The following is a 27,162-nucleotide window of genomic DNA, read 5'->3' on the forward strand; positions in this document are numbered from 1 at the left end:
CTATCGAGCACCCCTCCTCTTCCTCCTCCACCCCACGGCTTCCCCCATCCGAAAGCACCGCATGGCACATCCCCGGTGACACCTTAAATGTGTTTCCCCCTGCCCTGCTCCATCCTCCAGCCACGGAATGTCACCAGGTGCCAAAAACAGCCACCGGACACACTCCGGCCACCATCGCCCCCACCCCGCCGAGCTCCGGCCTCGGCACAGCTCCCCGGCACAACGCGGCCGAGCCACGGCGCTGCCGCCTGCCATAGGAAACCGCGTCACCCCATGGGGTTTTAGGGACCTTTCCTTCACCCAACCCCTCCACAGCCACAGTGCCGGGTCCCTTCCCAACCCCGGCGCTAATTTGGGGTGGATAAAGCCTGAGCCGTGTCGCGGTGCCGGGGGGTGGGAAGAGCGGGCGGTGGGTACGAACCAATGCAGCACATCCGGCACACCAGGCAGGCGCTCAGCCGCCGCCGCTCCCCGGTAAGATGCCGCCTCTCCATCACCAAAACCGCGCCGGGCAGCGCTGGGTCCCGGCACAGCACCGGCTGCCTCCTGGGGAAGGGTCCTCTGGTGGCTCAACCGACCTGGTCCCCAGCAGTTTGGTGACTTCTCGGCCGCGGCTCCTCCCACCTCACCACTTCCTACCCCCGCTGCGCCCGGCACGGGCACCGGCCGTTCCTCCTCTGGGGCATCGCCACGAAGTCAAGGGTGGCTTGGCCGGAGCTTCCCCCGCTCCTCCGGGTGCTCCCAGCCGAGGGTGCAGCCGGCGCGGCAGCTCCGCGACGGCAAAATCCTCACCGTTCCAGCAAAATCCTCACTGTCCCAGCAAAATCCTCACCGTCCCGTGGTCCCAATGGCCAGCAAAGCTGCTCAGAAAGCTCAGAAGGGCAGAGCTGCTCCCTCCTGCAAGCCAGCAAGGAGCTGTGCGGGTCGCGGTGCGGATCGCGGTGCGGATCACTGGGGGTGTGGACACAGGCTCGCCCCGTGGAGCTGGACACTGCTCCGCCGACAGGCTCTTGGCTTGTTTTGCCTCGTCTTGTTTTCCAGTTAATTGCGCCAGGGACGGGAGGGACAATGCCGGGCTGTTCTCCCCGCTCCCGCCTGCCTGCCCGCGGCTTCTGCCCAAATCATTTCCCGGGTCCGAAGCGCCGGAGCCAGGAACCCGCCACGGCCCCGCTCGGCACGCGGGGAGATAACGGGGGCCTCCTTATCACCCTCTCTCTTCCTTTTCTTCTAAATATAAACCCTCTGAAGCCTTTCTGCTGGCAGGAGCCCCGGCCAGGAGGGGGAGAGGAGCGGGGAGCGCGTCCCCGAGCATCACAGGGAGCACGCGGGGACGGGGTCACGTCACCGAGTCCCACACGGACGATCTGCAGCGAGGCACCTCCAGTGCCGGATCCCGGGGGTGCCCGCAGGCCAGCGGCTCCTCCGCACGCTCCCTCTTCCCATCTCCTGCAGATACGGGGGGGTTTCTTGCTATGTTTTTGGCCCTGTCTCACCACCTTTGGGTGGTTCCTGCGTTCTAACCAGATTACACGTCCCCACCGTGCACCTGCACCACCGTCTGCACTAATAATAATGCCCGGTTACTGCTTACTAACGATATTAAGGCATTGCAAGCTTATCTCTCCCTAATCTTTCCCAGAGTCACCCTGACGAGCGACTTGTTGCAAACCCCCCGTGCAAAGGCTGGTGCCAATGATGCAGGGAGCACCACCGGCAAACGGAGACAGCACCAGCAAAAGCCAGACTCCTCAACTGGGCACACTTGTGTCACACACGCATGTGACAGTTCCCAGCACCACGGATGCTATCGGAGCCACACGGATGCTTTGAGCTGCAAAACGCTTCCACGTCGCTGCTTTCCCAAGATGGGTGAGACTCACAGAGAGGAAAACCTGGATGAGCCGGGGAACAACCCAGCGTAAGCCCAGCTGAGATGCTGCTGTGCCATCCCTGTCCCCATCCCTGTGCCATCCCTGTCCGCATCCCTGTCTGCATCCCTGTCCCCATCCCTGTCCCCATCCCTGTCTGCATCCCTGTGCCCATCCCTGTCTGCATCCCTGTCTGCATCCCTGTCTGCATCCCTGTCCCCATCCCTGTCCCCATCCCTCTGCCCATCCCTGTCTGCATCCCTGTGCCATCCCTGTCCCCATCCCTGTCTGCATCCCTGTCTGCATCCCTGTCCCCATCCCTGTGCCATCCCTGTCCGCATCCCTGTCCCCATCCCTGTCTGCATCCCTGTGCCCATCCCTGTGCCCATCCCTGTCCGCATCCCTGTCCCCATCCCTGTCCCCATCTCTGCGGGATGCAGGTGCCTGGACAGACACCCTGGGAGTGAGACTGGGGAGCCCTTTGCCACCCTTGGGAGGGACCCTGGGATTTCAGTGTCCCCCATGGGCTCCTTCAGCCTCTCCGCTGGAATAAAGCCTGGAAGCAGCTCCCATACTCCCTCCTCCTGTTCACCGATTCCTGCTAAAGCTGAAGGAATACAGGAGACGTCAGACAGGCCCCTGCACTGGACAAGCGCACAGAGATCTTGGAGACATCTCCAAGAGCTCAGCGTGAAAGCAGCTCTGTGTATTAAACAGTGAAGGGGTGAAGGAGGGTTTGTTATGCATAAATGCCTATAAACGAGTTTTTTGAGAGTTTAAACCCATCGCTTTCACTATGAACTCCTTCAAGGCAAGCAAAGAATGGGAATGCACCTTTTTCTTAACGCGGTACTTTTAAGATGGGGGATATGCAAAAATCCTGGCTGGCTCAGGAGCACGAGGTATTTAAAATGTGCTGGCTGCCAACTCGGGGGCTGACATAATCCATCATGACAGCAGAGACAAGCGGGCAGGATTTACAGAGCCTTTGGAAACAGGGCGAGGAAACGGCGCCTGATTCAGCCTGCAAGAATGCACAAGAGATACCTGCGGTGGAAAACTATCCAGCACCCGGATATTTAATGAGGGAGATACCTGAGACGCGGGGATGCAAACGAGACCTGGGTGGCTGCTCGGCAGAGCTGGACGAGCATCCCAGGGCAAGCAAACCTGCTGCAAAATCACCCTTGTCACAACTCCCGGGAAGGAGGGATGAAGGAAAACAGCTATTGAACATATTTGCTGCTTGCAACACTTTCACCAGGATTTTTTCCAAAAGGGATGGATTTCTGCAGCGGTTTGGGGAGATTAATGACGTGGACGGGGAACGGCGGGTCAGCAGGAGGAATTGCAGCAGGGCTGGGTTTAGTGGGTGACAGGGAGCATTTCTGCACATTGGTGCAACTCAGCCTCAGTATCTCTCTCCCGGTAGTTTTGGGGGAAGAAGGAAGAAGCGTATCCCAAAGCAATATTTGTGTGTGCTGCCCAGGCTCTGCGGTCCCAGCGCTTTGCATGGAAAAAGTGAAAGAAAAGGGGGAATTGGTCACGGACATGGGAAGAGGCCCCACGCGGAGGCACAGGCGAGAACAAGCGCTGCTGGGAAATAGAGAGAGGAATCAAAACAAACGAATCCCAGGAGAAAGCGGTCGGGATGGACAACGAGCTACTGAATCCTCGCCGGGGGCCCTGTACCGAATCCTCGTCCTCCTCGATGAGCTGCAGTCATGTGCGAGCCCTATTTTGGGAAACTGAGGCAGGGTCAGCCCCAGCTGCTCGGCCAGGCCGTGCCAGCGCCGCCAGGAGCTCGCGGAGCCGCGTCTTGGCGCTGCTGGTGTCGGTGGGGACCTGACGCTGCTGTCACGGTGAGGGACGCCGCCCGCGCCGGGGCAGGACGCGCAACACCAGCCACGTGTCGCGGGTTCGCGTCAAGACAAAAAGCAGAAAGACACCCCCCGTCCCACCCGCTCCCACCCCCCACGTGCGCTGGGAATGGGTGGCGAGACCAAATTTAGGCACCGAAACCTTTGCCCACCGTGCAGTGTGGGGACAGGTCCCCGTCACCGCGTTCTCCTCCCTCCTCCCCGCCAGCCACGTCCGTCCCTGCCTGCGCCGCGGGCTCGGGGAGGGAAAACAAGCCGTGACCCTCGCCGGCAACGCGCCGGCCATCTTAACCCCCCCGCGGGGGCTGCCGTACCTCCTCTGCTCCGGCTCCGCCAGTACAGGACGCCGGCGATGCCCAGGACGTGGCTCAGGACAAAGGCGGCGGGTGGCAAATAGGAGCTCTGCGACAGCGGCATCGTCCCCTACTCCCGGCCCCTTCTCCCGAATTTCCTCCTCCCGGAGCCCGGCATCGCTGGGAGGGCGAGGGGCCGAGCTGCCGCCTGCAAAACTTCCGAAAACTTCCTGCCCGCGCCTCTGCCTCCAGCTGGCGGTGTCCCCAGGGTGTCCCTCCCCAGGGCTGGCAGGGCTCGGGGACGGCCAGCGGCGCCGGGACGGGGCCAGCGAGATTCGGGAGCTCGGAGAGGGGGGCGGGTAGAGGGAGGAAGGCAGCGTCAGGCCGGCTCAAACATCTTTCCTCGGTATTCACGCGGCCCAACTTTGGCCCCCCCCGCGTCGGGGGCACAGACGTCATCTCCTCAATTTCCATTCCCAGCCCCGGTGGCCTCGGCGAGGGGGGATCGGCGGGAGCAGCTGCCGCGCCGGCATCACCGCGACACCCGCGGCGGGGGCGCGAGCTCCTGTCCCCCCAGCGGGTGACGGCCCAGCCAGCGTCCCCTGGCCGGTGATGCCCACACACTGAGAGCAGCCGGGATGGACGGGGACCGGGGGGGGACCCAGCACCAATCTGCTCATAGGAAAACATCTCCCCAGCAAGATGGGTAAAAGTGACCAAATTTTGGCTTCTGGGAGCTGGGTACCCCAAGAACGTTTATTCTGGATGCCCAGAAATAAATGTATTAACTGCCAGGACACCCCCAGCGCCCAGGGGGAAATAAATAACCACAAAAGCTGCTCTAACACAGAAGGTTCCTCCACGTCCCAGCCCTTCCTGCAGCCAGGTGCCACCAGCATCACAGTGACATTTGCAGCCCCGTGCTGTTTATTAGCGGTTAGCGCCGTGCTAGGCGGTACTTTCGCAGTTTTGCTTCTTTTTGGAACCTTTTCTGGCAGTGGAAATAAACAGCACCGGGAAACCGAGAGCGGCGAGCCCTGCGCGGCACAACCGCTACACCCCCGGCCTGTTGCCATTGTAACCACAAGCGAACCGGGCAGAGAGGCTCCTTACAAAGCCTGGTTTGCTCTGTCCCCCCGCCAGCTCCTGGGGGAAGAGACTTGCTCTTCAATAGAAAGTTGCACAGAACAAAATGCTCATTTTTCGCCTTTACCTTCGCAGAAAGGCTCAGAAAGAGGGGTCTGTTCTGCTGCGGCGCTCAGCGGCAAAGGGGAACGGCACTAAGGTGAGGCTGGACCTGCAAAACCTCAGCCTGGCTCAGGCTTTGCTCACGGATTGAGCCAATAGCCCAGGACCACACGTGGCCACCGCCACACCAGCCACCATCCGGCACCACCAGCTCCACAGCGTGGGACGGCGAACCCACCTGCAATCTGGGCTCTAACCTATACACGAGCAGGGATTTATATTATCTTTATAATATCAATTATAGCTCCCTAACCCAAACACCTGCAAGCTGGCCAGGCCCACCATGAAATCCGTATCAAGTAAAACACAACAGACCCCAACACCGCACCACTCACGACCTCCCAGCGCCGCTCGAGCTAATAAGACGGGTGACAGAAAACAGTATTATTTACCCCGGGGCTCGGCACTGTTACGATATATTTTCCAGAGCTTCTGCCCTGCCTGGATGAAAAATATCCCGGCATAGTTTTCACGTAAAGCAATCTGCTTTGTGTACAGGCAGGGGAAGCGCTGCCGGGGAACGACTTGCCAGCCGGCACCGCGGCCACCATAAATGGCCACCATCGGTGGCCACCATAAATGGCCCCGCGGTGCGGCCCCGAGCGGGGCAGTCAGAGGGATGGAGAACAATCATGAAAGCAGAAAAGCGTTTGGGTTGAAAAGGACCTTAAAGGAAAGGATGTTTTCCACTAGAGCGAGCTGCTCAGAGCCCCGTCCAACCTGGCCTTGGGATGGATCCCCATCCAGGGATGGCGCAGCCACGATTTCCCTTGGAAACTTGTTCCATAGGGAAAAAAATGCACGGAGCAACGCCTTCAGCAAAATAAACTCTTGAAATAGATGTCTAAATATATATACAATCACATAGAAATAGAAATATTTATATATATATAAACAATGTAATTTTATATATATATAAATACATCCCTCCCCTGCACCAGGACACTGGGGTCCCCTACTCCATCCCACTCAGTCTCACGCCCTTCTCCCCCCTTTTCCCCTTCCCTTCTGCCCCCCCTGGCGCATGTTCGGCACAACCAGCCATAGCAGGAAACCAGTAACGGCTGCAGCCGGTTTCGGGGTGACCCGTTGGGGTTCTGGGGAACACCCAGCCCCGGATGCAGCCACCATGGAAACCGCCCCACGTACCCAAAAACAAACAGCTCGTTTCAGACCCTTGCAAGGCAGCTGCTTCAGCAGCCTGGAAAGGTGGGGGGGAGAGGACACGCGTCTCCCACCTGCACAGGAATTTGGGAATCAGGCATCTTCCCCCTAAACAGGGGGATCCCCGCTTTGCAAGGCACCCCCATTTCATAGGGTGCCCTGCTCAGTGTTTTCCATCCCTGTGCATCCCCAAAACACTGTCACCACCATGGCTGCCCCCACTCCCCGCCACAACGTCCTGCCTGCATTTTAGGGCACCCCACGGGACAGCTTTGGGGATGGGGCTCTCCCCCACACTCCATCACTCCGGCCGTGCCTCTCGCCCGGAGCTGAGTCACTCCCGGCTCCGGCCAAGCGTTTCGTGGGGCCAACCCCCCCCGCCATGCGCCTCCCTGGTGAGTAATGCTCAGCCGACACGGCCCCGCCGCGGCTGCCGGCTCCGGCATCTCCTTATATGACCGGGGACGCTGCCAGGCAGCGGCACACGGAGCCGGCATGGTCTGCACCTCCCCGGCACCGCCTGGGGCACCGGGGTACCCGTGCATCGCGGTGGGCGACGACCCAAGGATGCTCCTGCATCCCAGGATGCTGCTCCATCCCCTGGGTGCTGGGGGCTCCCTGGAGGCCCCACAGGCTCCAGCCAGGGACACATGTTCCAGCCCCGGGTGGTGGCAGCCAGGTGGCACTGTGGAAACGCCGAAATCGGTGTCACCGGATGGCGCTGGAGATGGGCAAGGGACAAGCGATCCCAGAGTGGGGGAAAGGGCTTGTCCGGCAGCGGTGCTGAGCACGCACAAGCTCACGGCCGCGGGACAGGAGCCGGGTTTCCTGCCGTGCTTCCTCGTTCTGGTGTTTTTTCCTCCGTTCTGGGAGGGCAAATCTTGGTCACTTATGAGAATTGCCCAGGAGGGGAAGGAGACTCTGGGTTTTGGATTGGGGTAAATCACAGACACTCATCACCCGCCACCCCCCAGGGACAGGTCCCACTCTGGAGTGTGACAAGGACCCAACTTGCTCCGGCACCCACAGGGACTGGATGGGGGACACGGTGCTCGAGCAAAACCACTGCACCCCCAACCCTGAGGAACAAGCCCACGTCCCGGGGTTGTTTCCCCCCAACCCACAGCTTCTCCCCCTGCAAAACCCAAAGCTTGGCTAAACCCTCGTGCAAACAGCAGACAGACAGACAGACAGCTCAGCAAGACGCATCCCTGGCTGCCGGGTGCACCCACACGTGCCGGCGCAGCCCCTCCTGCCGGCAAGCACGGGCAGGGCCCGGCGGGGCGCGGGGGCTCACCCCACCCTGCCCGCGGCGCCGGAGCCATGGGAAAGCCAAGCGAGAACAAAGATGACGTTTCTTGTGATCCGGGCTCTTAAAAAACAAGGTGGAACGCGGCAGGTGGCGGCTCCCGGCACTGCCCAGCGCATCCCCGTTGAGACGAGCTCCTCGGCTTCGGCTCAGAAACCTTCTCGTCTTGCCAATGAATCACCGCCCGTGCGTGTGCGGGCAGAGCCGCCGAGCCCTTCGCCATCCGGCGGGCCCCGGTGCCGGGCCCTGCCCCGGTGCCTCCGGCTCCTGGCAAAGCTGCCACATTCCCCACGTTAAACATTTCCTTCTGCCTTTCATCATCCCTGAGCGGCCGCGGCGCTGCCAAGAGGGACGGGGACGAGCCTGCCGGGTTCTATACCGGCCCCCTCAGCATCGCCGCCGAACCCCAGGGCTGAAAATGGTCTGAAAAATCAATGTTACAAAACCTCGCAGGCAGCGACGCTCTTCGTGGCCCTGAAGAAAACCTCCCAAATGCTGGGGTTTGTGCAAATAGGGCTGTTGGCCCTGGAGAAGTGTTTGTGCAAGGGTTAAGGTTCCAAAGGTTCTTGCATGGAAAACGGGGACTCGAGCCAGGTTTCACCTGAAACAACCAGAGCAGCCCCGTTCAGCACAGGGCTTGGGGGCTGTTCTGCACCAGCCCCCCTGCCCTGAGTACTGAGAGAGCAGCACAAGTGAATATTTAACTGCAAATCGCTGGGTAGAGGAGCCGCTCACGCTGCCAAAGGTCGGCTGGACGCAGCAAAACAAAGCGAGAGGGATGGGGGCTGCACTGGGGGAGCCTCGGACCCCCCGGCACCGCCAGCGGTAAAACCCGAGCTCCGAGGAACCGGGGAAGGAAGTGCTGAGGATAAGGGTGCAGATGTTCCCCTTTCCAGCAGCCGTCTGGGCATTAAAATAAGAATTATATCTTAAAAAAGGGAAGAAAAAGACTTCCCTTCTCAGGCGAGAGCTGCTGCTTTGGGGTGGTGGGAACGTGGGACAGGTCCCCGAGGGCCATGTCTCTACTGCGAGATGGAGGCGGAGATGGTTGGAGGCTGGAAACAAACATCATTGCTGCCTGTTTCCATCCTGCAGAGCAAACAGCAGAGCTGGACGGCCACCTGCTCCCGGCTTAATCATTCCCCAGCACCGCGGCGTTAACTCCTGCGCCCGGGCAGGGGGAGCGGAAACCCCCCAGCACACCAGCAGTTGTGGGGTCTGCAGGAATGTGACATCCCGGTGACTCACCGGGGATGGACAGAGCCAACGGGAGGACCCCAAAGCCTCAATAAACTGCAAAATGACCCAGAAGGAGCGTGTTTCCCTCGGCAGCACCGGCGGGGAGGTGGGCTCACCCTGAGCCCACAGTGGGAAGAGCGGCTGGTTTCCCAGGAGCTCCAGCCTCCTGTCCTTGCTGGGGTTTGCTTTTTGGTGCCCTGGATTCAGCACCTTCCCCAGGGTGTCCGCAGCCATCCCAGCTGCTCCCAGGGCAGGCAGGGTGACTCCCCTCCGTGTGTCCCCCAAAGTGACCCCAAACTCCTCTCCTCCCACAGCAGGACCCTTGTGCCCAGCCGGTGGCTTTGCCAACCCACGTGCATGATGCCATCCTAAACACGTCCTTCTGACCCTCCCCAACACGGCCCGGGCTCTGGGACCCTCCCTCTCGGCAGGAAGCCAAGCACGTCACACTGAATAGGTGTTGAGTGTGATCTCACCGCTCCTTTCCCTGCACTAGAAGCTCCGTGGATGTGCCCGGCAGCCTCCCCAGGCGCCTGCCGAGGCCGCGGGGTTTGTGCTGACGCAGCAGCTCGGGCATTAGTTCATCGCTTCTCAGAAGCCTCCCCGGGTTTGTCACCCCTCCGAGGACGCTGGCAGGGAGCCGGACCGCGCTTGCTCATCGAGTGATGCCATCGAACTCGTGGCCATGTATCCCCGTCTCTGGGAAAGCACCGAATCCCTCTGAGCCGGCATCAGCTCGGTGGCATCACCCTGCGGGGGGAGGACAGGAGGGGACAGGGGATGAGGACACGCAGCAAGCGGGTACCAGGCCACAGCTAAAAACTGCATTTTGGGAGGCAGACAGCCAAGCAGCGAGGGTGGCTCACGATGCACCTGGGTAGGAGGGAGGAGATGAGGAGGAGGAGGATGGTGACGCGCAGGGGGAGGAAGAGCAGAAAACACTCCTGTATTCGGGAGGGAGCAGCGGCGGCTCTGGGCGCAGGGGAAGGGTTGCTCGCACGCCCATGAGGACGCACACGTCCGCGCGCTTTCCCAGGGGCCTGTGCCGACACGGCGAGGTGGCACCTTTCCCAGGCGGAGGGAGGAGGAGGAGGAGGAGGAAGGTGATGCCATCTCTGGGTCCCTCCCTGCCCCTGCGGCCACGGGGACAACGCCGCACACCTCCACGGAGCCGCCGTCACCGCGGCTGGGTCCGCCATTCCCAGCACGCCCCGCCGGCACCGCGGCACGAGAAAATCGTGCAAGAACAAACCAACAAACCCCCAAACAACAACAAAAACGAACAACACCCAAAAAATCCCACCCCGAGATTTGTTGGAGGCGAGCAGCAGAGCCCTGCGCCTGAGAGCAGCCCGAGCCCCGGCCGCATCCTTCAGCCACACAGCAAATGCCCCAAATCCTGGCAAAATCCCCCAAATGAAGACTCAGGGCCCAACCCTTCCCAAAGGAGCCAGATCCCAGCACAGCGGAGCCCCGGGGGACTGAAGGGTTGAAGCCCCAACACTGGGATCATCACCAGCCGCTCTAGGCCAAGCTTTGCACTTCCCACAGCTTAGGGAGCAGCAAAGCCGGGGGGCGGAGGGACCGGCCGGCATCAAAACCCCTTTTCTCCCGGCTAACAAAAGGGCTGGTGTCTCCGCAAAGAAGCTTGTTATTCCAGCGCCAAGCAAAGGCCGCTTGGCAGCGGGAGCCGTAGGAAAACGTTAGGCTAGTGGGAACTGGCCGCGCTTTGTTTCGGGGCGCGCTGGGGCGCTGTGTTTGCACAGGCTCCGCGCAGCCGCTCGCGGGGGCACCAGGGCCGGGTTCCCCCCGATCGGGGTCCTCGGTCACAACCACGGTGACACCACCTGGCTGTGGATCCCCTCGCTCTGCTCCTTGCAAACGGTGACGCAAAAGAGCAAGAGGGGAGCTCACGGCCCAAGCTGCTGGTGGGCAGCTGCGCCCCCATTTTTGCTGCCTCCAGCCCCCAGAATCAGCCCAGGGTTCGAGCCACCTCACCACACCGCAAACCCGAGGACAGCTGGGGGATTCGCAGCCCCCCCAGCCCGCTGGGGACGGCAGACGTGCGAAGCCCCGTCTTAGCAATGGAGGTCAAAGAGAAGGAGGCGATTCCCTCATTTTCCCCTGCGAGCGGAGGGCGGGTGAGCAACCTTGAGCCCTGATCTCATTAGATGTCCCAAACTGAGCAGTGTGAAACCGGATTAACGCCGCGCCGGAGGCGGGTGAAGGGACGGCAGCCAGGTCCACCAGCCAGCCCCAGCACTCAAGATGGGGGGTTCTGGTACCCCAAAAAGCACCCAGAGCTCCCTGCCCAGGGTCAGGATGTGGCCCCCATCCCTCCTGGCTTGCCTAGAGTGTGAATGCTCCTGGGATCACACCCGGGGGTTTATTCACGGCTGCACCGCGATGCTGCAGCCCAGTTGCTGCCGGCTCCCGGCCGGGCTGGCCTTGGCATGCAGAGCAGAGAGGAATTTGGGATTAAAAAGAAGAAGGAAAAAAAACCTAAACCAAACAGGGGAAGGCAGGAGCCTGAAACTTCTGTTCCCTAGAGACCCGCTCTCCCGCCGAGAAACTTAATCTCCATTAAAAACCAAGTGAAATAATCCAGTTGCTAACACCGCTCTGCAGCTCCGCTCGAGCGCCAGCAGCGGATCTGCCGGGTCCCACCAGCCCAGCCTGGCCCTTCACATGCTCTCAGGCGGGTTCAGTTGGACCTTTCTGGAGCAAAAACCATCTCTAGCAAGACAAGAGCTGTAAATCGCAGGGGACCCTCAGTTAGGGCACCCAGGAGAAGCACCCACCATTCCCCAGGAGCAACCGGCTGCGCCGCCCTCCCTGCACACAGGGAGACGGCGCCGGGAGAGCCGCAGCCAAAGGAACCGAAACCCGCCGGGGCCTCCGCCCGCGGTGGCCGGGCAGATGGTGGCCCCGGATCTCTTATCGCACCCAGACACCTTGGGCAGCCCCTTGGGGAAGCCGCCGCGTGACGGGACGAAAGAAAATGGTGACAGGAGGACACAGGGACAAGCTGCGGCGCTACTGCCTCCCGCCCCCATCACCCTAAAACATCTAAAAATCCCTCTTTTTTAATAGCAGAAACCCAGCGGAGCCAGGCACACGAGCGCTGGAGAGGCGATAGGAACAAGCATGGACACACTCGCGGCTGCTTGGCCATGGGGAAAATCTGAGCCCGGTTTCCCTGGGGAAAACACACGGCAGCAACAGGGTCAGATGAAACCAGGAGATTATCTGGTGTGCACGAGAGAAGGCTGAGAAGATGCTGGATTTTATCCGGCTGCCAAGTAAACAACAAACTCCTCAGAAAGTGAAACCAGCCGTCCTCGTGCTGCCGGTAAAATTAACCCAGCAATAAATTTGTAATCAAATGGGTTTCCTGAGCCAAGCCCAACGCTCTCGTCACCTCCGGGCACTGACAGTCGCTGCTCCGGGAAACTCGAGATGGAGATGGTGCGGAAAGGCTGGGTCACCCCCAACCCATCCCTGGGGCAGGGTCTGTCCCCGAGCTGTGTCCCTTGTCCCCCGCAGGGATCTGGCAGGTCCCCATCCCAGCGGGATGCTCTCCAAGGCCTTGGCGATGGATGTTGGCACCGCGCCGGGGTCAGGGGCCTGGACTTACAGGGGCATTTACATATGAAATGCGCCCAGCTCCAATATCCGCTGCTGCCTCCATCACCCTGGGGAGATGAATAAAGATTGAGGCGGGGGGGAGAAAGGGGAAAATAAACCTCTCCAGCAATAAACCCTTCCTTTCCTCCAGCTTTGTCCAGCCCTGCAGCTCAAGGGCAGGCGGGATGGGGCTGCTTTTGGCGCTGAGGAGCACACCGCAAATGCCAAACCACGACGTGGCAGAGCTAATCGTGACTGCCTGCAAAGCCAGGCACCCATTCTGTGCTCAAACGCCACCAGGAAGCACCCGGCAGTGCTAAAGGGTCGGTTGTGCCCTCTCTTGTCTTGTCCTCTCCAAGCATCCCCTTCCCAGGCTGCGGTTTCCTCCGGCTCCCTGCCCACGCTGCTTTCTGCATTAAAGCCGCAAAGGGCTGCGGTAACACAGCTGGAGCCGGCATCGCTAGGGCTAGAGGCAGCAAAACAGAGCCACAACGGCACATTTGGCTTCTTGGGGACCCGCCACCCACGATTTCGCGTTCCTGTTGCACGCTCACAGGAGCGGAAAGCGCCGGGAGCTCCCGGCTGGCTCTGGGCAGCACCTGGAGAGGCGCCGGCTGCCGGCTCAGCTCCTGCAGCCCGTCACCTTGTAAACACCATCCATAATGTCACCTCGGCTCCTCGCACCTCGTTCTCGCAGGCAGGAGAGGAATTTGCCAAGCTGCAGCTGGACACGGGGCCCAAAAACCCCTTGCGTGAGCACGAGCGCCTTAGGAGCACCCCCAAAACGCAGAGGGGGGGTCACTGGCACCCAAGCTCAGCACCCATCTGTGCTCCAGCTGCCAAGGGGCTGCAGACAAGGGACAAGCACCACAGCAGAGCGCACGGCGACTGGGGGGGCGACTCGGGGGGCTCCTCTCCCATTGATTCCCAGCGCCAGCTGCAGCGAGGAGCAGGAAAAATTTATGACGGACACCGCGCCAGCATAAGCAAGTGAATTATATTACTCGCGGCCGCAATAAGTCAGGGCAGCTGTCAGCCCCAGCGCTGCGGGATTAACCCTTCACGTCAGGCACGGGAGGGCGGGGAGGCTGCCAGCCCCTGGGTGACAACTCCCTTGGCTCCCTGCTAAATTAAACATTGAATTGATTCACCTTTGTTAGACGGCGGGATCAGCTGGTGGAGCTCAGCCTGGCTGTAAAAAGGGGCGAGTCAATAGGAGGGTTATTAGATGACAGGCAACGGCATCCCGGGTGCCTTCTGCTTTGCTCTGCGCCTTCCGTCTAGATCCCGAGAGCTGTCTGCAGCAAGATGAGGCTGCCTGGGAATCCTGGAGCAAAATGCTCCTATGACAGCAGGGAGGGGAAAAGGAATAAAGAAATCTAGGGGAATATAGAGTAAAGAATAAAGACATATCGGGGAAGCATCTCGTGCTGCGGCGGCAGGTAAACCGAGCTGCTGTGCCTGCGCCCGGGCTCGCTGCTGGCTCGGCGGGGACAACGGCCACCGGCCTCCGGCCACCTGCCAGGGGCGGCCCAGCGCGATCGAGTGTCCTCTCCGGGGACAGGGAGGGCAGAGCATCGGGAAAGCGTTTTGGAAAGAATAGGAGGGGAAAACAGCACCAATCTGCGCGCAGGTAGCACCGCACACCCACAGCCGGTGGGACCCACGCAGGAGAAAAGACCCTCAGAGCCGGATCAGCCCCCGGCCCGCGGAAACACCAGCCGGTTTCGTTCTTTTTCTCAGGATTCTGAGCTCAATTCCGTCTCCAGCTGTTCCCGAAGCCGCTGGCCCTGCCTTCCTGCCGGGCTGGGTCAGCGCTGCCCCAGCGCTCCCTTTGTGCCCAGACACATCGCTCCAAACCCAAATAAAGGACAAAAGCGGGAAGTGAAGCGGAGCGGTGAAAGCGCCACCCCTCCCGCCGCCCCCGTGGGAAGCCGGCAGCTCCTCGGCATCCCGGGGGAACCCATTCGCCTCCATCGCCCATCGATCGGCGGGACTCCGCCGGAGCCCCTCTCTGTGCCGCACATCCGCACCGCGGAGGGTGAGAAATACCTTTCAGGGTGCCGAGTCCATCCAGGAACTTCTTGTACTTCTCCAGGTTCATTTTGCAGCCCTGCTCCTCAGCTGGGTGGCATCGGGGCACCCACGAGCCCCAGTCACCGTCACCAGCTCCGCCGGCTTCCCCGCCGTCGCCCTTTGACCACCGGCGAGCCTGGCCCTCGCGTTTCCTTATTTGATGAAGCGTATTAAAACCTCCCATGGCCGAGGCCACCCCCCTTTTTGCAAATGAGCCCAGCGCTCCCAGCAAGTGGCCCCGCACCACCGGCATCCCTTACCCCCCCTCCACGCCGGGGCTTTCAGGGATTGTATGTCCCGGGGATATTTCCAGCGAGGAGGGAGTTGGGAGGAGAAGACACAACGCACAACAGGTTTTAAGACTGGCAAGGAGAAGATGGGGAAAATACAGTTGTGGTCCCCATCTCCATGGGAAAAGCCACCCTGGTGGCTCTGACACTTGGGAGAAGCCACCAGAAAATTGCTGTAACGTGGTGGAAAACGGAGCCAGGTGACACAGCAGGTGACAGCAGCTCCCTCCTGTGCCCCCCGCTCGCCCCGCGGCGGCAGCGAGGTGCTTACAAAGCTGAAAAGGAGATTTACTCGTTTTAAAGGAATTTTTGGCGGCGGGAACCAGCCCAGCGTGATGTGAGGGGATCCGAGCGCTCACCCCGCTCATCGCTGCCCTTCGGCGGGACCCGCGGCCGCCCGGCACGTCCCGGGGCTTCTGTCAAATCAGATAATAACTAATATCATCAGCAGGAGTGTTGAAATACACTTGTCATGGGGCCGGATCTTGTTTTCCCTGTATCAACCCACTGCCTCTCCAGAAAGATCCCGGCTAATTGAGCAAGACCCACCGCACGCTGCAGGATCTGCCCGTTCGGGCTTTGGCGGAGCCGGCACCTCCCGGCACACCCGCGTGGTGTTGGAGAGAAACCAGAGGGAGGACGTGCTGCACAAGCCAAATCACCCCCCGAAAAGAGGGGCAGCAGCTCCCCACGTCTTGGTGGGGTGAGGGGATTCCCCTTGTACCCACGCACGAATCCCCAGGTAATTCACTGTGTGCCAGGAGAGCAAATCCACCCGTTCCCCGAGCAAGCCCCCCATTAATAAAACCAGTTTGCACATCCTCTGGAGAGAGGCACAAAGCCCCCAGCTCTGCAGACAGACGGACACCCCTCGGGGGACTGACGCACACCAGGGGTATCGCTTTCCTTCCCCAGCGGAGCAAATCCCACCGGCCAGTTGCCGCTTGTGCCCCCGACAGCTGCCTGACCACGAACCGGGAGCCAAAACCACTCCGGGAGCTGCGAGGGGGAAACGGGGCAGGTGGTGAAGTGCCCCCCATGCTCCAATTACACCCACAGTGGGGCTTGGGGGGGATGGAGGTGACACCCAGAGGACCTGTTGCCATTGAAGGAGCTGCCCGAGTCCCTGGGGGCTGTGGCACCGCAGCAGCCGAGGCAGGTGGTCATTTGTCCCGGCAAGACGGAGCCGATGTGGCCACCCCGAGTGGCCACGTGGAACTGCCCGGTTGTGCCGGACTCTGCCGAGGACCGACATGCAGGGACAGAGGGGACCGATGCGCAGGGATGGGGGACCGGTCGGCGGTGGCGGTGACATCCCTGCATCCCCGGCACGGCGGGGCCGCTCCGGCAGACATCCCCCCCGCGCCCGCCGGCGCAGCCGGGAGCAGAACGGAGTTGTTGCGAGAAGCCAAGTTGTCACCACTAAAAATAGCACAATGGAATTTTCCTCTAAAGAAAAAGAAAACAAAAAAATCACGCTTCTTGCTGACAAAGGGGCTGCGAGAAGGAAGCGAGGAACAGCCCCGCGGAGGGGACGCACGGGGACGCCGTCCCCTTCCCCTCCATCCCCTGCGCCAGGAGCCAGAGCAGAGCCCAGCGCGGGAAGCAGACAGCGCTGGAACACCCCCCTTTATTTATCCCCGTCTTCCCCTTCCCAGCAAAAGGGAGAGACCAGGCACCAGCGCAGCAAACAGGCACCTTCTCCAAAACTCAGCCAAGCCCCGGCCCGCCAGCACCCACCACAGTCACCCCGGCTCCCCCTCCCCGCCGGGAACAGCAGGAATTCCGGCACAGGGAGGATCGCTCCAGCTGGCTCCATCAGCACAGCGGGGCTGGGGGGTCGGGGGGAGCCCCCAGATCCCGGCACGGCCACCACGCACCCAGCCCAGGCATCTCCCAGCCCGGCAACCGCCCTCCGCGGCAAGAACGAGAGGCATCCCAAACAGCCGGCGAGGATGAAATATCTCCACGTGCAGCGTCTGGAGCCGCCTGCAAGAAAACCTCCTGCGCCATGGCTGTCACCCGCGGGGGTTCGCTCCTCAACGCGCACACGAGTGGGGGGACGGCGGGGGACCACGCTGCCCTTCCCCACCATCATCGTCACCAGCGCAGAGGCCATCGCACCACGCCAAGGACATCGGCGTGTGACACATGGCAACGGCAGGACCAAGCCTGGGGTGCGGGACGCATTTATTTTAGAAGAGCCCCACCAGCACGGCTGCACCATCAGCACCCCAGCGGGGACACAGCCATGGCCACGGCCACACCAGCTGTCCCCAGCACCACTTGTAGCGATCCTCATATAAAGCAAACAGTGCCCGAGTTAGGGAGGTGGTGCAGGGGCTGCTAATTGGTGCTAACGAGCTGGAGGGGAAGCTGCTGGCAGCATGGGCAGCGTGGGATGGCCGGGCTGGGGACAGGGCCGGGCTGGGGACAGGGCCAGACCTCGCTCTGCATGGGAAGGAGTCGCTCCCGCTGGATAGTTTTACCAGGACGGCTCTTGTAGCAAAACCACCCAAGGTCAAGGTGAATCTCACTGCCACGGGAGCCCTTGTATACAGTTTCCTGCAGGGAAAAATAAGCTGCTGGCAAAAGCATTTCTCAAAGGCCACCACGGACCTGAATAGTGATTAATAAAGACCCAGACAGAAGTTACACCCAGATTTGACACAACCAGAAGTTGGCACAAACATCCCACTGGGATGAAGCAGAGAGGCAGCGAGCGCTGCGGAGCGGGACAGGGCAGAGCAGCTGGGTCCCCAACGCTGCCAGGAGCCAAGGTGGGTGAGAGCAGCGGGTGGGAGACAAGCAGACCCATGCAGGTGCTGTAGAGGTGCAGAACGCAGCACCTGTCGCTGGCGGGAGGCTGGCAAAGCTCCACCGCATCGCTAACAAACGTTCAGGGCAGGGAGAGCAGCGCGGGCACAGCGCCGGCCCCGCCGGCCGGCTTGGGCTTAGCGGAGAAAAACAGAGTCTAACAGGAAATGAAAAATGGAAATGCAGCGTGTCACGCACGGGGAAACAACAGAAAGGATGATTGTGCACCGGCGGTGCCTGGCCCGCCACCCTGAACCCACTGATCCAGATCGCTGATAAACGGGGGGTGACGGGGGACACTCCCGGCGCTGCAGGGACCGGCCACAAGCACAAGACACAGACCGACTTGTTTCACGGGTACCGATGGACCCAGCTCCACCAGCACCGTCAGAGCTGCTGACAGGTGCTGCCCACCCGCTGGGACCAGCATCCTGCTTCTTGCCCAAAATCTCCCAAACCACCTTGCCCAGCAGCCCTCCCCACATCCTCCGTTCCAGGAATCGCCGGGCTTATCTGACCCGGCGCAGGGCACGCGTCTCAGATCACATCCCAGGACTCGTTTCACCGTGGCCGCAGCCAGACACGCCAAATCTGGTCACCCACCCGCCCAGCCCCACCGCACATCTCGGGAAGCCGATGCGGAGGATCCCCCTCCCCGGCCCCCAAGCCGGGTGGGATCCATCCAGACGCACAAAAACCCACGACGCGAGCTTGGAAATGAAATTTCCTGGCTTAATGACACAGGCATCCACCATGCTCTGCAAACGCTGCCATGCACGGGACCTCCTTGGTGGTTTCCCTCTGCAAGCTGGAGCCTGTTTGAACCCCCAAACCCCAGCAGCGGGCCCAGCCCCCCCAGACAAAGGCTGAGCCGAGATGTTCAATCTGGAGCTTCCAGCAAGACTCTGGAATGAGGGGTTGGAAGGAGAAGGGAGAGCTCGGGGTCAGCACGCAGCAGAGATGCTGCAAGCCTGGCCGCTCGGGATGCAGGACAGGGAACCACACACGGGATGCAGGGGACAAAAGCCACCAGGAAGCCGCTCTCTTGCCTGTGCGGGTGAGCCCAGCGCTCCGCCACCACCCCCTGTTCTCCCATCAGTGGCTCCACCGGTTCCCTCCCCACCCGCGGACTAGGACGGGAAAGGTGTGAGCAACCAGTTGGGGTGCGGAGAGGAGCCGGTTTGTGGGTCCTGCCCATGGATTTGTGAGGGTTGGCTCTACACCACCATGCTGGGGACACCTGCAGGTGACGGCCACCAGCAGCCCCACGAATCAGGGCTCCCACCGCGGCGCGGCCCAGGGCCAGCTGCCCCATCCCAAACGTGCCGCGGCACCCACGGCTGCGCCGCCTCGCCCCACGGGCAGCGATTGCCTCATCCGCCCTGGAAAACGCAGCCGGTGCTGCCAGCACCCATCCACGGCACAGAGCTTCCCCAGGCACGGACACCCTGATCCGCAGAGGGGAGCGGGGAAGCGCTGGGTCTGAGCTCGGGGAGCGCGGTCCCCCGTCAATGCGGGTGGCCCGAGGGGACATCGCTGTCCCCATGACCCGGGGAGCAGAGCCTGCAGCAGGCAGCCCTGCCCACGCTCCAGCACGGGCAACCAGAGGCTGCTCATGGAAACCACCCCTGGGGAATATTAATGAGAATGTATTTGTGCTCCTGCAATGGATTCAAAGCGACACCGTCTTCAAACAGGAGCTGCCGTGATGCGCAAGGCCGAGCGGTCACAAATCCCACCCCGGGTGCTGGGCCTGCTCCCCAGCACCCCCTGACTTGCCCTCAGCCTCGCGTGGGATCCAAGTGCCCCCCAAACCCTCCTTCCAGGGCTCCCCCAGCCGAGCAGAGCCCCAAGAGCAGCCACAGCGCGTCCCAGCGCTGCCCGGCGCGTCCTCCCAGCTGCCCCACGTCTGTCTGTCCTGCGTCTGTCCCAGCCCTCGGGCTGCAGCCGGCGGAGAAACACTGCCCCGTGCAGGAACCAGCTCGGCCGCAGCTCCCGGCTCCTCTGTGCAGGACATGGAGCAAAAAACGGCTTTATCCCAGCACAAAGCAGCTTCTTCACACCCACCTGGAGCTCCAGCGCAGCTTCTCCCTGCACGAGACAGGAGAAACTGGAAACTGGAACCCTCCTGCTGCCTGCACAGCCTGGATTTGTCCCTTTTAGGTGCATATAAAAGGGACTTACCACCCCAGTATTCAAACAACGGTGTTAAGACACTTTACATTCAAACAAAACCTCTTTTTCTACTTCCCGCTGGGAGGTTTCGTGCCGCTGGCATCCGCCGCGGTGCGTCCAGAGCAGTCTAAACTTAGCTGACACAAACGAGATGAGCCTGGAAAGGAGGTTGGCCAGAAACCAGCAGACGGAGGTCAAAGACGCCGGGCTGGCCCTGCAGCCTGAGCCGGGAAGGAAAAGGCTCCGACAGGAACGCGCGTTGAGAACAGGAGCGAGAGAACAGCACGAGCAGGGCGCGGAGAGCAGGTCAAAGCCTCCCGGTGCTCACCAGCACCCGGAGCAGGGAGGCACCGCGGTGCAGCCACCGTGCACCCAGCACCCCGGGGTGCACCAGATCCACATCCAAATGACAAAAGCAGCAGCCTGGTTCATGAGCGGAGTGCCAGGACAACGGCAATCGCAAACGCTCCCACTGGTTTTGTGACCGGGGATGCCGGCGGGACGCCGGGGGACACATGTGCCACTCGGGGTGACGGTGGCTCCGGCGTGGAGGCAGCAGAAAGGTGGATCCTCTCACCTGAACAACCACCAACTTCACCTCCCCGTTGGCCAAAACAAACACGGGCCAAACGGCACCTTCCACCGCGGTTCCACCTGGGACGTGCAGGTCTGGCCACCCCTGGGGATGGCTCAAGGCTCCTTCTTGAGCCCCCGCGCTCTCTGCTTTCCAGGGAAGCACCCGCAGCAAAGGGTCTTCAAGCCCTGATACCCCAGCATTGGGTCCAGACACCTCTAGTTGTTTTTCTTACAGCAGAAAACAACTTAAAAACAGAAGTTTCTTCCCACTGCCAGGAAGGCTCCAGCCCCACGAGGAGGGTCCAACGCGCTCCGGTTCACTTATACAAGGTTCTCACAGCTTTCCTGCTCACCCTGGGTTTCCTCCAGCCCCTGGGAAGGTTGTTCCCTCCCTACCAGGCTCGGGTCAGGCGGACAAGGTGACAAGGACCCTGTTCCGTCCCAGTTCAAACACGCTGGGCCACGTGCCGGGCACCGCGGCGCAGGCAGAGCCGGCTCGGGGGGCGGGAAAGGGCATGTGGGGCACCACAGCTCCAGGTTTCCACCCCCACCGCGAAAAGAGTTAATTAGCAAGAAGAAAGCATATCCCTGACATTGATTAGTTAATGTTTACAGCGCTCTGAGCAGGGGAAGCGTGACCCGTGCTCCGAGCAGCGCCCGGCAGCGCTGCCCGCACCCCCAAAGCCGCATCCCTTTGCTCAACCACCCCCGGGCCCGGGGTGCAGCACCCGGTGCCCCCGCAGCGCCCACGGCGCCCATCAAAGCCCGGCACCGCAGCGATGCGGCACACCTACCCACCGGTGCCTACGGTGGGTGGTTATTTGCTAAAGAAAGAAACCACGGGGATCTGGTGGTGGGTTAACCCCTGCTCGCCGGAGAACGGCAGGGTCGGCAGCTCGCTGCGCCGCCTTCCTTCTTGTGTCCCCAACGTCCCTGTCCCCACACCTGCGTCTTGCTCCACGGTGCAGGCCCTGCTGCTCAGATTGGGATTTTTATGTTGTTTTCTATTAGAAACAGAGCAGAGCTATCTAATAGAAATGCAGGGAGGCATTTGCAACTGTGGGTTCAGCAGCACCGAGCGCCCACAAGCCGGTGGCATGTCCTGGATGCAGCGGGTCTGGGGTGTCCACCAACCCGATGCGTCTCCCCAGCGGTCACATTTGGGTGAAAACTCCCCATTTTTTGGCAGGATTAAGAGGGGGAGGGGACGAGGCAAAGGAAAACTTGTTCCGGACAGGAAAACCCAACGTGATCACAGGAGCTGCGGTGGGGAAAGCAGAGACAACACAACCACCAGTGCGGAGCGCAGAAACCCAAACCGGGGGCTCCCACCCAGCCCCCCCAGCACGGGTGGGATGTCCTGGGAGGGGCGAGGAGCCGGGAAGGGGTTGAAGTTGAAGAAAAGCTTTTATATGGTATAAACACACACTTCCCTCCACCAAACAAGTACCACAAACAAGATCAACCACCACCCAGCAGGGTATTTCCAATGGACCCCCAGCTTTCTACCATAACCTGCTGCAGAAATTAGGCATTCCCAAAAGAATTCCTCCTTCGCGGGTGAAGCCGGCTGCTCCACGAAGGCACCCGCAGCCCCAGCTGGACCAGTACGGACAAGCACTATAATTTCATTCGCTTTTTTGGAACAAAGCAAAACCGATGCAAACGACAGCCTTTTCCGCGCCAGCCGCTGGCACCCGCCACACCGTTTCCTCCGCGTCTCCATGCTGAGCCCAACTACATCAAAGAGGCTTTTTTTATTATTAATAAAAGTTTGTCAAGTGCTTGGACGAGCCCGAGTCACGTTATCCAGCGCTTTTCCAAGGCGCCCGGAGAGGCTTTTATTCCCCGCTGCCTGCGCGCTGCTCCCACCTCTGGGAGGTTTGAGTGGCACCCCGTGAACCGGGGAGCCGGGAATCCATTATTTCCCTCTCTCTACAAGCAGAAAGGAAAAGGAAACGGGCGCTGCGAGCGCCTGGCTCCGCTCGCCTGGGCCATCCGTGTTTTAAAGAGACTTGGCCGCTAAACTTACAAAACAGAGCGCGAGGAGCCCCGTGGGGCTGAAATCTGGGCTCCAGGACAAGTCTGGCTCTGCAGCAGGGAGAAAATAATAATAAGAAGAATGGAAACGCACACAACTCCCACTGATTTCAAAACTGCACACTCACTGCCGGTACCGACACCGGCACAGCTGCCGGCACGGTGGCCTGAGGAATGTGTTGGCCCCTTGTCCTCACCTCGTTTGGGGACGGGGAGCTCAGCCCCACAGGGGCTACGGGGACACCGGGGATGGGGGACAGTGGGTCCCCACGTACCATGTAAGGGCACGGGAATGATGGGTGTCGTGGTGCTGGGAGGGGTAAGATGCAGCACTGGGAACACCACGCAAGGTACATTGGGACCCCACGCAAGGGGGGACACAGGGACCCTGGGAACCCCACGCAAGGGGGGACACAGGGACCCCGGGAACCCCACGCAAGGGGGGACACTGGGACCCCGGGAACCCCACGCAAGGGGGGACACTGGGACCCCGGGAACCCCACGCAAGGATGCTGAGCCCCCCAGCAGCCCACGCAGGGGACACAGGGACCTGGGGACCCTGAGAAACCCACGCACAGATGCTGAGTCCCCGGGCAACCCACGCAGGGGACACAGGGAGCCCAGACAGGGGACAGCTGGGCCGCTCATCCCTTGGGCATCTCACGCAGTTGAGATGCGGGGATGCTCAGAGCCCGGGCACCACATCCAGGGGACACCCCGGATACTGTCCCCTCGGGCAACCCATCCAGGGGACACCGGGGACACTCGGACCCCGGGCACCCCACGCAGGGACGCTGAGCTCCCCCGGGCACCCCACGCAGGGGTGCTAAGCTCCCCGCAGACGCCCCCATCTCCCCGTCCACGGGCACCGGGCCGGCGCCGTCGCAACCCCCGCGGGGTGGCCCCGCCGCGCTCCAGGCCCCACGCCGGGCCCCGCCGGTCGCGGTACCTTTGTAGCGCTCCAGCACGTCCTCGTAGGCCTGGACGAACTCCTTCTCCTGGTTGCTGTCGGCCGGGAGCAGCCCCGGCACGTACCCGGCCATGGCGGCCCTTTGTGCCGCGGTGCAGCTGCCGGCGCGGCGGCCAGGGCCGGTCTGAGCCCCCTGCGCTTCCGCCCGCGCCGCCGCCCGACCGCCGGCCCCGCCCACTCCACCGCCCCCGCCCACTCCTCTGAACACGCCCACTTCGCCGGCCCCGCCCACGCCGTTGGTCACGCCCATGTGGCCACGCCTCTTTATGCATGCTCCGCCCATTGCTCGGTGCTCCGCCCGTTTAATAGGCCACGCCCCCTTCACACCCGCCCCCGGCCCCGCTGCGACCCCTGGCGGCGGCGCAGGGCAGCACGGGTGGGAGGGGCGGGGGCACCGGGCGGGGACAGCGGGAGGTGTTACCGGGAGGGGACAGCTGGAGGGGACACCGCCCAGGCCCGGGGCCTCCCAGCATCATCACCGCCCCCCAGCACCGCGCTGCCTCCCAGTGCCCCCCATTGCATCCCAGTGCACCTGGAGTGGTGCAGTCCAGTGCAATCCAGTGCAACAAGGACATTACCCCCTCTGCTCCCAGTACAACCAAAGTGCTGCATCCTACTGCATCCCAGTGCATCCCAGCATCTCCCAGTGCAACAACGGCATGACCTCCCAGTGCAAACCAGTGACCTCAGAGCTGCAGCCCAGTGCATCCCGCTGCAACAAGGACATTGCCTCCTGCTGCTCCCAGTACAACCAAAGCACTGCATCCCATTACATCCCAGTGCATCCCAGTGCATCCCAGTACCTCCCAGTGCACCCAGCGCACTCTCTGCAACCAAAGCGCTGCATCCCACTGTGCCTAGAGCACCGCATCCCAGTGCATCCCAGTGCATCCCAGTGCATCCCAGTGCACGCAAGCTGGGGAGCATCTCAGCTGCCCGCAGCCCCGCTCCTGGCCTACTCTGGTTCTGCAAAACCTCCTTTATTCCAGGCTGGGTTTTGTGGGGGGATTTATCCCCAGGTGCGTATTCCCAGCTCAGGCTCCTGGCTCGGGGTCTGTCCCCACGGTCACCGGGTGCCACGGCTCTTGTCCCCACAGCAGGGACAGAAGCAGGGTGTGGGAGATGGTGTAGCAAGAGCCCAGTCCCTCAGCATTGCTTTGGGGGGCTGTGGGGGAACGGGGAGCCCCTTGGTATCACCTGGGGAGTTTTGAGGCCCTACCAAGCCATTGGGGGGCAAACAGCTGTTAGAGGGACACAAGGGTGACCGTCCCCAGGCCAGGGGACACCCCAGTGCCCCCAACACCCACAGGACACCCCCATACCACGACCCAAGGCTGGAAGCAGCCCCCCCAGGCTGCCCTGTCCCCCCAGCCCCCTGCTGGGGCAAATCCCGGCCTTTTTTGGCCTTTGCAAGATGTTGCTTTTCCACCCCGGCTGCGCCGTTCCCATGGCAACCGGAGGACCAGGCTCCGCCAGCTGGGTAACCATGGCAACGAGAAAAGCCCCATCCCGCTCAGCCCAGACACCGGGTGTCTCCCCACCGTCACCCAGGGGCTCCCCAAACCTTCCAGCGACACACCCGGGCTCTGGAGCCTGCACCCCAAATCCCTCTGGGGATGGTGAGGGGCCATGGGCAGCAACCACCATCATCATCCTCATCCTCCTCCTCCTGCAGCCCTTGGCTTGAGGGATTGACAGAAATCACCCCCCTCACCCCAGCTTCAGAGCCATCTCCCCTTCACCACAGCGCCTTAATTAGGAAAAGTAATTAACATCGCAACGAGCGCCGGTGCCCGGCTGCATCCTCCGTGGGGAGGAGGGTTTGAATGCGGGTGACTGCGGTGGCATCGTGGCGGGACTGCCATTGTCCCCAGCGGTGCCAGGGCAGGGCAGGTGGCCTTGGGTGGCAGAGCATCGACCGGGCAGAGCATCAACGGGCACAGCCCCAGGGGATGCGGCTCCGCCGTCCCTGCCCGCAGAGCCGCGCTGTGCAGAGCCCTGCGGAGCTGCCGGCGCTCACAACATCCGTCTGACCCAAAAACGCGTTCCCAGGGAAAGAAATCTGCCCCGGCCAGCTGGCACCTCCTGGTTCCTCCCTGGGCACCGGCAGAGCTGCCCGAAGCTGCTCCGTCCCCAAAAGCGGGGGGTTTGCTGCTCCAAGGCAGCACAAGGAGGTTTGTTCCCACGTTCCCGCGGTGGCTCCGCTCCCCCAAGGCGCAGCCGCTGCCAGCGCCGCTGCTGAGGCTCCCGGGTGACAAAGGGACTCCCAGGAGCCTTTTCAAACAGCCTTGGAAAGCCCCTGCGACGTCTCCCCCATCACCCCTCGCACCCTCATCCCCGCCGGCCCCTCGCACCCCAACGTCACCCCAGCACCCCGTGCCCCCTGGCAGGACCAAGTGCAAACAGGTTCAGGATGAAAGAGCCTTTTCTCCCCAAAGCAGCCCCCCCGGCCACCACCCTGACCCTCCGCCAAGCTGCTGGAGCCAGACGGAGCGACGCGGGGCCAAGGGCCGGACTCTGACCCCCCCATGTCCCGCTCCCCCTTGGTCCCCCCCAGGTCGTCGCCTTCCAGGGAGGTGCCAGCGAAGCCGGGAGCAGCTCCGGAGGCTGTGGGGACCCTGCCCAGCACCAGGGGTACCAGGGGCCAGGGACAGTGCACAGCGCCGTGTCCCAGCCCCCCCGTGCCATGGGGACATTTCACCATCCCTGGTCCCCAAATGCTATGGCGGGGATGGGCACCGGGGCAGCCAGCGCGCTGCAGACAGTCCCGCTGAATAATGCAAGGATCCAAATCAATATTTTAGCTCATTTTCAAACCCGGTGACACAAAACTGTCTCCAAACTCTTTTTCTCCCCAGCTCAGCACCGTCTAGCTGCACCTCACGAGTTATTTTTAATGGGGAAGCTGCGTGAGACTGGATTTTGTGACATCCCCCTGCCTTTAATCACGGGCTGGATCCAACCAGCGTGACAACAAACGCTCGACATCCCGAAAAACACAGCGGAGGAGATGGCCCCGAGGCGCGGGAGGGTGCTCAGCACCCAGCAGGATGGGGCTGGAGCGGTGATGGGTATGGGGGACTCTGGTACCCCAACCATCACCCAGCCTCGGTGGTGCTGGTGTTTGGGGCAGATCCGGCCGCACCCGGAGCGTTTCCCGCCCCCAGCCCCCGCCAGCGCCTTTTCCAGAACCATCATTTGAATCAACTGGTTCTTCCTGCCCCGAATCGCCCGCGAGCGGAGCCGGGATGGCAAAACCGCCCGAGCGGCACCGCGGCACAGCCAGAGCCACACGCACAGGGCAGGAGCGCGGGCAGCCAGCGTCCCGCTGCACCTCCTGTCCCGCTGGGGGGTGCGGACGTGCAGGGTCCCCCTGCTCCCCAGTGTTCCCAGTCTGAGTCCCCACAGCGCCAGGGACAGGCAGGGGATGGCAGGGACAGGCAGGGGCAGGCGGGGGCTGGCAGGGGCTGGCAGGGCAGAGCGGGCACTGGGGAGCTCACTGCCCTCTAAGACACCTCCATCAGCGAGATGAAAGCCGGGCCCCGGGGTTCCCTTGGGGCAGCAGCCAGGACCAGCCCGGGCAGGGCTCA

At 61.9% G+C, this 27,162-nt stretch overlaps 1 protein-coding gene across 7 annotated transcripts in view; it reads right to left on the reverse strand.

Annotated features, from left to right (window-relative positions):
• Positions 1-23,705, reverse strand: part of MACF1 (microtubule actin crosslinking factor 1) — a 130,598-nt gene extending 106,893 nt beyond the window's left edge. For 5 of the 7 annotated variants that reach the window (XM_082071585.1, XM_082071589.1, XM_082071587.1 and 2 more), the window contains exon 1: positions 4,063-4,423. In XM_082071585.1, coding sequence (XP_081927711.1) covers positions 4,063-4,165 — 103 coding nt within the window. In that variant the 5' untranslated portion in view covers positions 4,166-4,423. Of the gene's footprint in view, positions 1-4,062; positions 4,424-23,551 lie in introns of those variants that run through there. The other 2 variants (XM_082071590.1, XM_082071586.1) reach the window with 1 other exon arrangement.
• Between the last annotated feature and the right edge of the window lie 3,457 nt (positions 23,706-27,162).

Source organism: Streptopelia decaocto, assembly GCF_964273445.1.
Source record: "Streptopelia decaocto genome assembly, chromosome: 23".
Lineage (NCBI taxonomy): Eukaryota > Metazoa > Chordata > Aves > Columbiformes > Columbidae > Streptopelia > Streptopelia decaocto.